This window comes from Protobothrops mucrosquamatus, unplaced genomic scaffold, assembly GCF_001527695.2.
Source record: "Protobothrops mucrosquamatus isolate PMUCROS unplaced genomic scaffold, P.Mucros_1.0 scaffold1087, whole genome shotgun sequence".
NCBI lineage: Eukaryota > Metazoa > Chordata > Lepidosauria > Squamata > Viperidae > Protobothrops > Protobothrops mucrosquamatus.
Genome location: NW_015387313.1, coordinates 510,218 through 525,324, shown reverse-complemented (window position 1 = coordinate 525,324; position 15,107 = coordinate 510,218). Strand labels below are relative to the sequence as shown.

General features: G+C 39.4%; 1 protein-coding gene across 1 annotated transcript in view; it reads right to left on the bottom strand.

The window, feature by feature from the left end:
- Positions 1-922: 922 nt before the first annotated feature.
- Positions 923-15,107, bottom strand: part of SCUBE1 (signal peptide, CUB domain and EGF like domain containing 1) — a 238,713-nt gene continuing 224,528 nt past the window's right edge. The window contains exons 12-23 of the mRNA XM_015820201.1: positions 14,648-14,767; positions 13,348-13,440; positions 12,439-12,558; positions 10,368-10,523; positions 9,082-9,285; positions 8,156-8,317; positions 7,028-7,195; positions 6,407-6,568; positions 4,699-4,896; positions 3,675-3,827; positions 1,659-1,738; positions 923-1,075 (exon numbers count right to left, since the gene is read on the bottom strand). Coding sequence (XP_015675687.1) covers positions 923-1,075; positions 1,659-1,738; positions 3,675-3,827; positions 4,699-4,896; positions 6,407-6,568; positions 7,028-7,195; positions 8,156-8,317; positions 9,082-9,285; positions 10,368-10,523; positions 12,439-12,558; positions 13,348-13,440; positions 14,648-14,767 — 1,769 coding nt within the window. The remainder of the gene's footprint in view (positions 1,076-1,658; positions 1,739-3,674; positions 3,828-4,698; positions 4,897-6,406; positions 6,569-7,027; positions 7,196-8,155; positions 8,318-9,081; positions 9,286-10,367; positions 10,524-12,438; positions 12,559-13,347; positions 13,441-14,647; positions 14,768-15,107) is intronic.

Genomic DNA, 15,107 nt, shown 5'->3' with positions numbered 1-15,107 from the left:
CTTAGAAGCCAACAGATAGCCCAGAATGTGGACGATGATAAAAACGCACTGCACATGAATCTCTGTCCCCACTTCATCACACCTAGTACCAAGCATCAACAGGATCTGAGCTGTGGTTTATTCCTGTGAGACACATTATATGAATGATATTTCTGTTGTCTGTTAGATTTTGTACATATTTAGATATTCCATCAAGAGCAAGAAAACTAGCTACTAGTTCCCCCCTTAAGACTCTTCCTTCTTGGTATAAAATTTAGCAGAGAAACCAATTCTGTGTCTAATTCCATCATTGCATTCCATTTTCAGAACAGTTTTAAATTTTTTACACCAGGGACAAGAAATCTATGGATTGTAGGATTAAACAAAAATTAAGACAACTATTTTTATCCTCACCTTCTTTTTGGTTTATAAAAAAAAGTCTCCGTAAAACCACCAATAGGAAACAATGAAGTTTAGATTCCCCTTCTCCAAATTTCACATATAAAGTTCAAGTGCAATTCAAAATCCAAGTATTATTTATACTACATACTTTTTCTATCAATAATTCTTCTTTGCAGGTAGTTTCTTCAACAAGATGAACAGGTGTCTTCTTTATGTGGAAGATAAACAAGGTTCCTTTTCTAAAACAAATGCTTCTCTATGATAAACTGAAAATAAAGTTGAGTAGCCAAAATATGGATCATCAATTGGATGTACTCTGGAATTCCAAGTTACTTTTCTTTGAAGTGAAAAAAAAATATCCCATCAAATATTGGAGATTATAAAACATTATAGTTATTCTTCAATATACAATTTAAGATAAAGATGGGCAAGAAATCTTAAAACCAGCAAAAATGTTTCTACAGTCAAACCCAATATAATATTTGACAGGAATGCAAAAGAACCAAAAACAAAAACAAACCCCCCTGAAAAACACTAGAAGCTACTTGTATGGTCGTAGAAATCTGGAAACTTTTGATCGCAATAGCTTTATAAATGATCTTGGAAACATCTCCTTTGATTCTTGTGCTGTGTACTTGAAATAGTTTTGAGGATGTGCCAATACATCAAAAAGGGCTTTAATCAATTTCTTGTCCTGTGGGAGAGAGAAGAAGCAAAAGCACATAATTTTGCAATGGCTCTCCTGCCCTCCCATTTGGCCATCCTATCCTGCTTCCCTCACTAGGTAAGATTATTATTATTATTATTATTTAAATTTATATACCGCCCTATCTCCCTTACGGGACTCAGGGCGGTGAACAGGCAATAATAAAAATCACAGTAAATATTACATAAAAGCCTGCTCTAAAATATAAAACCCCTAACAAAACCCAATCAAAACTACGCCAGGCCGGCCGCATGGAACAGATGAGTTTTCAGGGCTCAGCGAAAAAGGCGCAGGTCCGCAGTTGAACGTATATCATTCCAGAGGGCAGGAGCTGCCACAGAGAAGGCTCTCCCCCTGGGGGTCGCCAGCCGGCATTGGCTGGCCGACGGTACCCTAAGGAGGCCCTCTCTGTGGGAGCGGACTGGTCGAAGGGAGATATTTGGTAGGAGGCGGTCTTGCAAACTCCTTCCCCTTAGACTGGAGTTCCGGTTTTCAGTCTCCCAATTTTAAGAAGCACTCCGCAACATCTTAAATAGAAGCCACTAGGAAAGACTAAATATGGAAAGCTTACTTTTAAAATTTCTTGGTGGTTTTCTGAAGCATATAAACGTCCATCACGAACGATGTCTTCTATTAACTGCTGATAGTCCTCTGAAAAATGAATGGCAAAAGGACTGAGTCAATGATTTTTTTTTTCCTGACAACAATGCCCAGGCAGATTAACCACACATTCTGAAGTGATCTTGAATTTGAACATGGGCTCTTTGTTTATTTTTTTTATTTAAATCTATTTTATTTATTAAATTTATATGCCGTCTATCTCCCTCTCACTATGATAGCAGTGTTCCAATATCTCAGGGGCTGCCACAAAGAAGAGGGAGTCAAGCTATTCTCCAAAGCGCCTGAAGGCAGGACGAGAAGCAACGGATGGAAACTCATCAAGGAGAGAAGCAATCTAGAACTAAGGAGAAACTTCCTGACAGTTAGAACAATTAACCAGTGGAACAACCTGCCTCCAGAAGCGGTGAATGCTCCAACACTGGAAGTTTTTAAGAAGAAACTGGATAGCCATTTGTCCGAAATGGTATATGGTTTCCTGCCTGAGCAGGGGGTTGGACTAGATGACCTCCAAGGTCCCTTCCAACTTTATTATTATTATTACTATTACTATTACTATTACTATATGATGATGATGATGATGATGATGATGATGATGATGATGATGATGATGATGATGGAACTGTAGTTCCACGTCAGGAAAATCCTGTTGAAGGGTCCTTGATGTCCTATACATCTATCTTCTAGAATCTTCTCTTTGACCATCTTTAGGGAAAAACAAAGACTAGAGTTTTTTAGAACCCTACAAAGAGTGTCTACAGAGGTGTAGAGCTCTCTCTTTCTCTGAATTATTTTTAGATTTTTATCCCATTTTTTTATCCCAGCTAGGTTTGTTGCCTAAGGGAGGCCTAGAGTTTACGGTCTCCTGGTTTCTAGACCAGAGCCTAAAGTACCCTGATTCTATGAATGCTGACTGGTAGTTTTACACAGGTTTTGACCAGCTTGAGGTAAATTTCCTTCATTACTCACAAAAACAAACAAACAAACAAACAAAAAACAACAATCCCCCCATCACCACCACCCCAAAAGGGCAGATATAGATATCTCTGCTCTTATTTCAGACCATGAAAAACACTGGACCAATTGTATAACGGATGCTCAAAAGGAATTATAGCATATTTTCTCTTTATATTATTATGTTTTTTTCCGTGAGAATGTAAAGATGACAGGGAATGGTGGATGGAGGGATGGAGGATGGATAGACTATAGAAAGCCAGACACTGTACACAGATCCTGTACAAAATCAAGTTTATAGATTAAACCTGTTTGACAAAAAAAAAATCTTTTTCCATTTGTTGTTAATAATAGCTAGTGCTTTATTTATTGAAGTTTAACCCAGCTGAGATTGTCATCAATTGGGATTTGCAAATCAGCTTCAAATGTTAATTGCAAATTGATATAAAATTAATAGTTCGCTTAACCAAATTCTGCTGATGCTGTGTTGTGAGAAGGCAAAAATGAAGAGAGAATTCCAAAAACCTTTCGACTTTGGAGCATGTTGAAGAGGAAAGGAAAATTGTATATTTCTTCTCAGTGGCATAGAATGAATAAATATGACTGTATTTAATTCAAAAACATGAGTTAGTACAAAGGCATCTCCTTTCTAAGTAGAAATATGATAGGTCTTTTTGGAGTTTTAAGCATGGTTAAATATTTCATACAACAAATGATTTGTAAAAATGTGTGATTGTCCTTCATCAGTAAAGCAATAAAAAAGCAAGGGACCCAAATATGCTTTTAGCTATTAAAGAAAATACTTTCTGAGTACTTTCTGGGTATTTAAGTAAAATAATTTATACATAGTAATTATATATTCCTGTATGGAAAATCATTACCATTACTGATTCTAAAAATACTGAAGGAAAAGGAGAGACCAGGAAATTTTATATCCCTCTTTCTCTATTAACATAATTTATTTGGGGGTATTTTCACCTACTATATATTAGAACAATACTGGCATAAATATTACCATCGTATGTTACATAGGGGACTTGAAATCCTTTGTCACTGTTGCCTTCATTTGATTTGAACTGAATCCACAACTTCCGTGACCGGGAGGTGAATGCTATGGGTCTCTCATAGGTTTGGCAGGTTTCATAGGTAGTAATTGATGTAGGTGAAGCTTAAAAATAAAAAAAAAATAACATACAGATTTTTTAAAAATAAAATTTAATTTTCAAGATATGTGAAGTGCTACATTTAGCATTCTCTCTAGTCTGGGGGTCTTCAAACTTGGCTCTTTTATGACTTGTGGACTTCAACTCCCAGAATTCCTGGCTGAGGAATTCTTCAACTCCCACATGTGCCTGGCTGAGGAATTCTGGGAGTTGAAGTCCACAAGTCATGAAAGGGCCAAGTTTGAAGACCCCTGCTCTAGTCTAAGATTAGCAAGATCTACCTTTCTATGTAGTCTTTCAGAGAGAAGTTTTTCCTAACTATCCTGAGGCCATGTTTTTCTGGGGACTGAACACTGAACCTTCCTTATGTAAAGCTTGTATTCTATCACTGAGAAGACCATTATTCAAACTATATCCCACTATCTCGCAGCTGATCTAATTAAACTAACTTTCATTGGCAGAAGTTCAGGAATCATTTGTAAACTCTTGTTTGGATTACACTACTAGTCTATGCTCTGGGTAATATTAAATAATTTCATTTAATGTTGTTTGGAGGTAGAAATAAATTGGGCAGTAGAAAACAAAAAAAGATCCAGAAATGATTATATACAGAGTGCAATTCTGCAGAAAACATGGTCCTTATCCATCACCAGCCATTTAGACACTATTAAAAGTGTTACATAGAAAATGTGACAAAATCTTCGCCAAATATTGAATTTAGGGTCAGTTCCCCCTGCAGATAGAGTTTCTAAAATGATAAGAGCTAAGTCAACACTATGAAGTTTCACATAAATAAACATCACTTCTGAGTCAGATAAATTATTCAATGACAGTCTTCTGAAATGGTTTTCTGGCTTTACTAGGGACAAAGCTTACCACTTTTCCTCATTACTAAAACATCACCACACTCATCTTCAATTGGGAGAAAGATCTCTGGGACTACAATCAGGATCCGTCTCTTTGGGGGTGGGCTTATATTCCAAGTGCATTCAACATTGGCTGGGTAATCTCCTGGATAGTTGGGGGATTCAATGTATCCTGTATAGTCCCCAAGTTCTCCACCACACTGTTGATCTACAGAAAGAGAGAAAGGGATGGACTCAGACTGAGCTGACCTACTCATGTTTTACTTTTCTGTTTTTTACAATAGGGCTTCTCTTCATCTACTCATTGGTCTTGTTTTAAGAAGCTCTGCAACAGTAAATCATTTTGCATATTAAAAATTACTTCCTGAATATTATTTTGGATGATTTTCCTTTGGGGTCTTGATCTAACTATAAATCTGATTGTGCTATGTTCCTTAAGCCTTGATACACATTTATGACTATCTGTCTTTGGCTGTGCTTTGAAATGGGTGGGAGTGGAAATGTCCCTCTTTGCAACTCCTTAAGTTCCTAGGAAGACACGGATGCTTCTAAGAATGATGGTCAAGGGCTATATTTATGCTCTCCAAAGCACATTTTTGCTTCCAAATATGAACTGCAGCACAGCTCTAATCTCTTCTTGTATGTAAAGACAAGAGTCAAATGGTAAAAACTCTTTCATCAGTTCAAATGGGATCCAGATGTTGCCTTCTGAAAGGTTAGATATTTCTTATTTTTTGGCTATTGTTGTTGTTAACTGTGAAGTCGTGTCCGACCCATCGTGACCCCATGGACAACGTTCCTCCAGGTCTTCCTGTCCTCTACCGTCTTCTGGAGTCCATTTAAGTTCACGCCTACTGCTTCAGTGACTCCATCCAGCCACCCCATTCTCTGTCGTCCCCTTCTTCTATTGCCCTCAATCTTTCCCAGCATTAGGCCCTTCTCCAGTGAGTCCTTCCTTCTCATTAGGTGGCCAAAGTATTTGAGTTTCAACTTCAGGGTCTGGCCTTCTAAAGAGCAGTCAGGGTTGATCTCCTCTAGGACTGACCGGTTTGATCGCCTTGCAGCCCAGGGGACTCGCAGGAGTCTTCTCCAGCACCCTAGTTCAAAGGCCTCCATTCTTTGTTGCTCAGTCTTTCTTATGGTCCAACTTTCACAGCCATACATTGCAACTGGGAAAACCATGGCCTTGACTATACGCACTTTTGTTGGCAGGGTGATGTCTCTGCTTTTTAGTATGCTGTCTAGATTTGCCATAGCTTTCCTCCCCAGGAGCAAGCGTCTTTTAATTTCTTGACTGCAGTCCCCATCTATGGTGATCTTGGGAGCCAAGGAAAATAAAATCTGTCACTACCTCCATTTCTTCCCCATCTATTTGCCAGGAATTGAGAGGGCCGGATGCCATGATTTTGGTTTTCTTAATGTTGAGTTTCAAGCCAACTTTGGCTAAGCCAAACCCAAATTTGACAAGTTGAGTGTGAATGTTTCCTCTTTCTGAAAAAAGCTTCCTATTTTGAGAAGAAAATTAAAATCTACACTGAGTTAGTAAGACAATGCGTGCAGTGAACCCTTGCTCTGAATTAGCTTAATTTATATAGTAGCCATGTAACTTACAGATGAGCTATGACTGGCAGTAGATTTAAGATTAACTAATTTAGTAACCTGCTCACAGGGCATTCAAGGCAATATTGGAAGTATAGCCGATCATAGGGAAAACTTACTTTTGCAATGTGTAACATTAGTGGAACCATCAAAATCTGTGCTTGTATTTCCAGGGCAAGTGATGCAATAATTCTGGCCAAATTCAGGTTGGTAGGTTCCTACAGGACATCTGATACATCTGTGGGTTGTAGAGTTGTAGTAATGGCCAGGAGAACAATGAACTGTTTAGAAGAGAGGCCGGTTGTTTCATAATATATGCAAGATAAAAGGAACAGAGAAAAAAAAATGAAACACATCAGGCTGGCACTATGCAAAAAGTGTTATCCAAGATGCATTTGCTACCTTTTACAAATCAACCCCAAATCCTCACTGACGGCACAAATGACCAGCCTTAAATTATCATACTTTGGATGCATTATGTAAAAACCCAAGTTCTATGGAAAAATCTCTGATGATGGATGGAAAGAGAAGGAGGAGGATGACCAATAGCAAGGGGGATGGACTCCTCAGTGGTGAGATTTGGAAGAATAGGTTAGGGATACAGCATCATAGAGAAGATCTATTTGTATGGTTGCTACGAGTTGAAAAAGATGAAACATAATCAACCCATCATTTTATGGTATCCTAATATTTTATTTTGAGCTGCCCTAATAATATGGAAGGATAGAACATAAACCTACCTTTAGTTTCACAGTCTTGAAATGAAACTGCGCCCTCATATTTTGTCCCCAGTCCTCCACCACAGGGGAAACAGAGGGTCCTTCCTGGTTCAGACTGATAAGTGCCAAGGGGACACAGTCTGCAAGGTTTAAAACCATCAAAAGAAAACTGCCCAGGAGAACACTGCCCTAAAAATGGAATAAATCTATGGTTTACACATAAATATAGCTTACCACTTATTTCAGTGCCTGTGGCATTTGCTCTTTGGGATTCCTATGGTTGTTGTTGTTTTTTTGCCCTTTTCTGCTAAAAAGTTGCAATCATGTGACTGTGGGACACTACAACTGGTTGTAAATGTTACCAAGTTACAACATTACCACATGTTACCAGTTACCAAGCTCCCGCAATGTGATCTCATGACGTGGAGTGCATGCACACAGCAGTCGTAACTTTGAGGATGGGTCATAAGTAGCTATGAAATCTGTTACAACTTCAGATGGTTGAGGACTACCGTATAAAATATCAGATATATTCTAGGGCACACACATTCAGAATAACCTGATTGGTGCTTCACATGAATTGATTATGCCGGATCTAAGCGTACCCCAGAAAACAATTTAGCAGGCACCACAGACAAGTCAATACAACACAATGGTTTATGGCTTAGGTCAGCGGTTCTCAACCTATGGGTCGCGACCCCATTTGGGGTCGATCGACCATTTCACGGGGGTCGCCAAGCAAGGCTGTCCGCCATTTTTCCCCCTTTTCCGGTGGGTGCCTTACCTCCCTTGAGCTGGGCCAGCTGGTGGTCGGCCTGCTCCATCTCTGCCGCTTGCCAGCTACGCCTCAGCCGGTGCAGGGGGCGGAACCACGCATGCGTGGTGCTCCCGGGCAGGGAAAGTCCTCGACTTACGACCGGTTGGGTAGTCCTTGACTTACGACCGGTTTAGTCCTCGACTTATGACCAGTTTAGTCCTTGACTTACGACCGGTTTAGTCCTCGACTTACGACCGGTTGGGGGTCGCGGCATTAAAAAGGTTGAGAACCACTGGCTTAGGTCCCAACACCAGATTTCTCCTTTTTCCTATTTTTAATTAACTTTTCACTCCAGTTTCTGAATGAAATTTGTGAAACGAAATGCTACTTGCCTCCACATTCTAACACACTTCGTGCACCTGCAATGCCTTGCCCATCATTTCCTGGACAAGGTTCACAGGATAGTTGACCTTCTGTGTCTTGATATGTTCCTGGTGTGCAAGGAATGCATTGATTATGTTCTCCACTATAATAGGTGCCAACGCTGCAGGTAACTGGAAAAATAAAAATCAACATTATGTTTGTTACTTTTTATTTTCACAGTGTCTTCCTAGTAATATCAATCATTGATAATTATCCCTTTAAACTGATCACATCCTTGTTCAGCTTTACAGTAGATAAGACCTTGCAATCTCTGAGTAACATCTTAAATCGCCACGTAGCATCGTTGCTCATAGTAAAACACATTTACATCTATAATAAAACAACCTCTGAAATGTATACATATTGTAGAACCTTTTAGAGACCGAGTGCCCAAACTGCAACCCAAAACCCACTTATTTATCACAACGTGCCAGGGCTGCGTTAGCATTGTGGTGCCCTCAGGGGTGGCGTGGGGACGTGTCCCACTGGGTGGGCGTGGCTACAGTGGTCACGGCAGACTGGGCGAGCATGGCCGGGGCCAGGGTGGCGGGAGCCAGTCCCTCACCATCTCCGGGGCATCCCTGGGGGCCAACACCGCTTGCTCGCTCACTTCCTGCCCTGTCGCTTCCAAATGTTACGTGCTTGCTACTCTGGCGAACTCTGGTGGGGCAATGGCACACGTGCCCACAGAGAGGGCTCTGAGTGCCGCCTCTGGCATGCGTGCCATAGGTTCGCCACCACTGTTGTAGACAATACAGTCAAATATCAAATATCTAGTTTGTTCAATTTAGAAAACATATTAATCAGAACTGCAATAGAAACATCTGGAAAAATCCTCTCTTAAGGAAACATTTTTTCTGGGCATGTGAGGTGAAGCATTTTATTCAAATCTTACCACATTTGCCATCTTGCTGCACTTGCCCAGTACTGCAGGAATGTCCTTCGCTGACAATTTTCGCTGCCTTCTGAGCTACTTCATACTCTGTCCCAGAAAACTGAATGTAAAATTGCTGCTTGTTAATAGATTTTCTCAAGGTTTTGATAGCTATTTGTAGTTTCTGTTCCATCCTTTTCCTCAAACAGTCAATATTGCAAGTGTCTTAAGAGGGAGACACAGAAATATTAGAAACAATTTAGAGCTGAATTAGAACACAGTTTTCACCGTCGCCTCACAACCTCGCTGGGTCCTCTAATGTGCCTGGAGTAAAATATATTTCTGAAGTCACTGACACCTCCAAGAAAGCGAAGGCATTCATATCAATGATTGAATTAATCTATCTCAATTAATAAGGATTATGTCTTAGTCAATGTTGCCTGCTACACCTATTATATCTGAATCAGTATGTTGAAATTCCATAGCCTTAGAAACTTTGCTTGTGATTCACTTATGTATTAACATGAAGAAAACTGAAATTATACAATCTTCAGAAATCTCTTTAGGAATTCAGTAGATTCAACTCTCACATGCTGTTTCTAGACCTGTATTTTGGTTCCAATAGATGCCCATCCTGCAACCTGGCTGCCTTTGTTCTTGTTCAGCACTCAATTCTTTAACTTCAACCTCTTGCTTCTGTATAAAATCACAATCTTATAAAATTTAGGCTTTGGCAAATGTCTGCTTTTATTTTTCTTTGGGGCTATTTGATATACACTGAAGAATCTTATGACTTATCCGTTATTTTTAGACACAATTCTTTTAGGCAGTACACACACACAAATACATACATATACACATGTATAATACAGTCCAGTATTATCAAAACTGAGACAGCTAATAATTTCTACAGACAGATTCCCAATAGCAGCAACTTCCAGGAATACGAGTCAAGTTTAACCTTGACCTCACAGTGTAGTTTTGATTTTCCCACCAAAAAATGAATAGTGAGAATTCAGAAAAGTTACATTTGGTGGATGATAAGAATTACTATAAAAGAAGCTCATTATAAGAACTTCTGGGGAAGGAGCTATACATTTGTGGAATATTCATTATCATTGTTGTATGTGTACCTCTCATATTAATAAATATATTATGCTGATTAATCAATATCTAATGATATGGATGCCAAAGAATTTTTGGACTGCGCACTGCAACAGAAATAAGTCTTTATAAATGCATGAAGGTGGCATTAGTTTGAATCATCAATACTGGCTCAAAGAAATAACATAAAACATTTCACTAACCTGAGACTTCTTCAGACTTCATCTCCATTTCAAACTCAGCCGTGATATGGGATACTTCTTTTGATGGAGATTTTCGCCCACGGCGTTTTTTCTTAGAGGAATCACATTTTAGGTTTACAAAAGTTATGTGGCAATTGTCTGCACAGGGGAACTGACCTCCTTTGCACAACAAGAAACAACATGGGAAAAAGTTAAGCCATATAGTAGCACTATTTCAGTGGTATCAGCTGCATTAGCTTTAGTATGGTTGGTATATTAAATTTATTTTCATACAGTATTAATATTTTATGAATCAGGGTTAGAGGAACCCTCCAAAGCCAATTATTGAAATTTATCAATACCCTTAAGAAAACCATACCACTGCTTTTATTATTAAAATAAAATATCTAGTTATGCTCATGTCTTGGCTTTAAAAAAAGAGAGCTAGGTTGTAAATCTATGACGACAAGTAGAGTCAAAAGAATGTTCTAGTCCTTGCAAAGGATTTCTCCAAATGATGACCATCCTGAAGGGGCAGCAGATACCAACATGTAGCAGAACAGGGATCCGTGGATGGGTGAAAACTTGTTTATTCAGATTCCAAACTCTGTGGCTATCCAAATGTTGCTGAAGTACAATCCTAACCAACCTAGTTGTAATCTAGCAACATAAGACAGGGGCTCAAACCCCTCACCCCTTCTCAGTCCTCAACTTACAACAGCTCATTTAGTGACCATTCGAAGTTACAATGGCACTGAAAAAAGTGACTTATGACCGTTTTTCACACTTGTGACTGTTGTACCAGCCCCATGGTCATGTGATTTACAATTTATGATGGTTGCAGTGTCCCGGGGTCATGTGATCACATTTTGTGACCTTCTGACAAGTAAACTCAATGGGGAAGCCAGATTCACTTAACAACCATGTTACTAACTTAACAACTGGTCCTAAAGTAGAGCAAAATCACTTAACAAATTGCTCGCTTAGCAAATAAATTTTGGGCTCAATTATGGATGTAAGTCAAAGACTACCTACATCTGTGAAGTCCATGATAGCCACCTGCCCATCTCTCTTCCTGCCTCCCTCCCATCCCTGCCCCAGCAATTGATAATGAACGCAGAGAGTGACAATCAGAAATAAGCAAGTTTCCAGTTACAAGATACTGCAGACAGCAGATTTTATACTACAATATCCTTAATGATTCCTTTAGTCATATCAAGAGAAGTTAAACCACGGTTTAATTAGACTGAGCTACCCATTTATTTAACACCGGGAAAAAAAGTGCTTTTCAAAATTATAGCCCTCCATTTTTTTTTCTAGTATAGCTTCTCCTTTTTAGGAATCTGATATATGAACAATCCACTTAGTGCTTAATTTGCTTCTCCTTCATTCACTTCCCACTGCCTCAATTTCATCTCTCTTCTTCTTTTGCAGATTGTGAGCTGTTTTCCCCTTCAGAATTGAAACACAGGCCTTTTTAGGATTAATCTCAGTTGCTTAACTGGGCCCTTTGGATTATGTACAGATAGTCCTTGACTTACATCTACAACTGGGACCAGACTTTTTGCTGTTAAGCAAGGTGGAGAGAAGGATGGCTTCTGACAAGCATAGTCAATGGGGGAAAGCCAGATTCGCTTAAAAACTGTGTAATTTACTTAACTGCAGTGGTTCGCTTAATAACCATGGCAAAAAAGGTCATAAAATTGGGCAATCAAATGACCCTGGGATACTGCAACCATTCTAAATATACTGATTTTCAAGTGCCTGAATTCTGATGACGTGATTGTGGGGATGCTACACGGGTCATAGGTGTGAGGACCACTCATAAGTCACTTTGTTCAGTGCTGTTGTAAGTTGGAATGGTCACTAAACAAATGGTTGTAAGTTGAGGACTACCTGTAGTTTATTCCTGTTACTGTACCACTAGCATTGCAATAAAAAGAAAACCATTAGGGCAGTTCCCACAACTTGTAAAACAGAATTAACCAAAACCCAAAAAGTTAATTTAAACAGAACCGAGAAAAAAATGTAGTGTTTCACTTGGGTTTTTTTTTTCCTGAATGATTAAGAAGAAGCCCTTAGTCTCTTGTACCTAGAAGAACTTGCTGCTTTCCAGCCTCTTTAATCTTCTCTTTGTTGCGAGGCCTTAAATGACACTTGGCATCTTTAATTTTAAAACGAGCCTTCTGTTTGATGGGTGGCATTAAGATGTCTAGAGAAAGAAAAGAAATGATAATCTATGCTATGTTTTTAAGAAAGTAAAAGACAGCCCTGGAGAGATTTTTTTGAATAAATAAGAGAAAGGTTAAACAATAATTTCATATCACTGTTTTTAATGCTGGCCTTGTGAGTAGCATACAATTTGATGAAATAACCAAACATCACACCTTTCATATTACTGTTTTTTTTTACTGAGCCAGGTTAATGAAACAAAAACTATGATGGATTGGTAACAGGAATTCTGGAAGTTTGCAAATCCCACAGTTTGACCAGGCACAAGATGATGAAATTGTTGAGGAAGCACCCAAGTGCTTTCTGGGTAGAGCACATGCTGGGATGCACTTGGGGGCAACCCACATTTTTTTTTCTAGAATGTCACTGTAGGCAGTCACATCATCTTGGGAAAAGGTGCAGCTGCTGTAAGGAGTTCATACAAGGACCAGCCCTTGCACTCTAGAGCAGGGGTATCAAACTGCCAGCCTGCAGGCTGGTTGCATCATATGGAGCCATGCCCACCCCAGCTTTAGAAATGCAAAAAAAATTGCAATACATCGTGACACGTCCTGTGACACAACGAATTTGACACCCATTCTCTATAGTATTTCTCTTCCTTTTCAGGTTTGAAGTACTGCACAGGTGTATTATTTTGTATTTCCTTATAGAAGCTTCCTTTTAAACTCATATTGTATACCCAAAAGATATAATAGGGTCGCTCACCAAGATTATTAACATGCAAGATGTTATACTAATTATGTCAACAAATTTCAAACAGTGTTCTTACCCATACAACCTGGTAGTGTACTGTTGCGTTTTTGTTGTGTCTTGCCCTGTTGTACTGGCACTCCACAGCTTACTGAATAACTATTTTCTGAATCTGAACAAAATGAAAAGAGAAATATGTATCTCAGTATCATCCTTTCCTTCCGCTGATCTATAGAAATATTGTTGATATGTATTCATGTTAATTAAAGTAGTTAGGTACAAAGCTGGTTTGACATCCAGATGTACCTAATCAGTTTTGTCACATGTTTAGTTGATCAAGATAATCACAAAGACCGGAGTTATTTATATCTGTAAATAACTTTTCCCTAGATAGCTGCCAGCTTTGGGATAGGATGAAGCCAGAGAAAAACTTAGATCAATAGTTGCATAAGGATTCTTTCTACAGGTTCTGGGGCAGCACAAACATTTGCTGTACACACACACACACATACACACAAACACACACACACTCCCTGCCAATGGTGCTGTTCTTCTTCACAGGCTATAAAGCAAATTAAAGGTGGGGATTTTATTCCCTTCCCCTCCCACCAAATATTCATCAGACAGTGAAGAAACTTCAACCCCAGGATTGGGCTAAGGCTGGGATGAGGCAAGTGCTTGACACAAGTGCATTCAAACAGAGCCCTAGAATAGGTTGTTACTGGTGCTGGGTGGGATGATTTTACTATGATTTCCAGAACAGGGAAAAATAAGTTCATTGTTCACATGGTTAATCAGCTACTGCCACATGACAATGCAAACCAGAGAAGTTTGGGGAGATACAAAGAATTGTCCCTCACTGCCTGAATAGGTCAGTCAGAGAGGAGAAAAGTCTCGTTTGAAAAAGTTGGAATATTTGCTACCCAAAGTTTGGAGGTAAGGATATGCTTTTAAATGGCCCAAAGGTCCCGGTCTAATTCAACCCAGTAAGGCTATTTGACAGGGACCGTGATCGAATGGTCAGTGAAAAGCCTCAAAGGGCAACCTCAATGCTCAACTTTTTTTTGCACAATGACCTAATTATTAGTAATAGCTTTTAAAAAAGCTTTACTGAATATTCTTCCCATTTGTCCTGTCCCCAGTTGTGTTTACAAACTATTTGTTTGAACAGTACTAACTGAGATGTATTTTAACTCACTTTTAATGCCTCTCTGTGCTCAAAAGTTAAGAATACAGGTGGTGTGTATGTTGCCCGTAAAAATGAGTGGAGCTTCAGTTGCATCGTTGTGACACCATCTTGACCTTTTTCAATATACCTTGCAGACATCTCTGTGTAACTTATTTTATGGACCAGGGGAAAAATACTTTTAGATACCAACCTGGAACGAAAAGGGTGTTGGATGGACAGAATAAGAAACAGTTCTCAATTCCTCCTGATTTGCTACAGAGCAGTTGAGCCTTGGGAACTGGATTGGCACCGGGCAAACATTTCACCATCTCTGAGGAAGAAAAAAGCAGGAAGGAAGTGACTAATTCAGATGATTCATCCTTTCCATAAGACCATCCACCCCTTTATTCCTAGATCTGCGTATAGATATTTCTGCCATGCTGACTGAAACTTGGTTCCTTGATCCATAAGAATCTCATTCGGTATGTCTACTCTACTGAAGATTTTGACCAGTTTCTCCATTATTCTTTTGGCAGTCACATTCCTTAATGGAACTCTACATGGGGAGAGCTCTCTACATGGGGCTTCCCTTGAGGAGCACCCGGAGGCTCCAGCTAGTTCAAAATGCGGCCGCGCGGGCGGTATTGGGAGGGACTCGTCGCTCCCATATT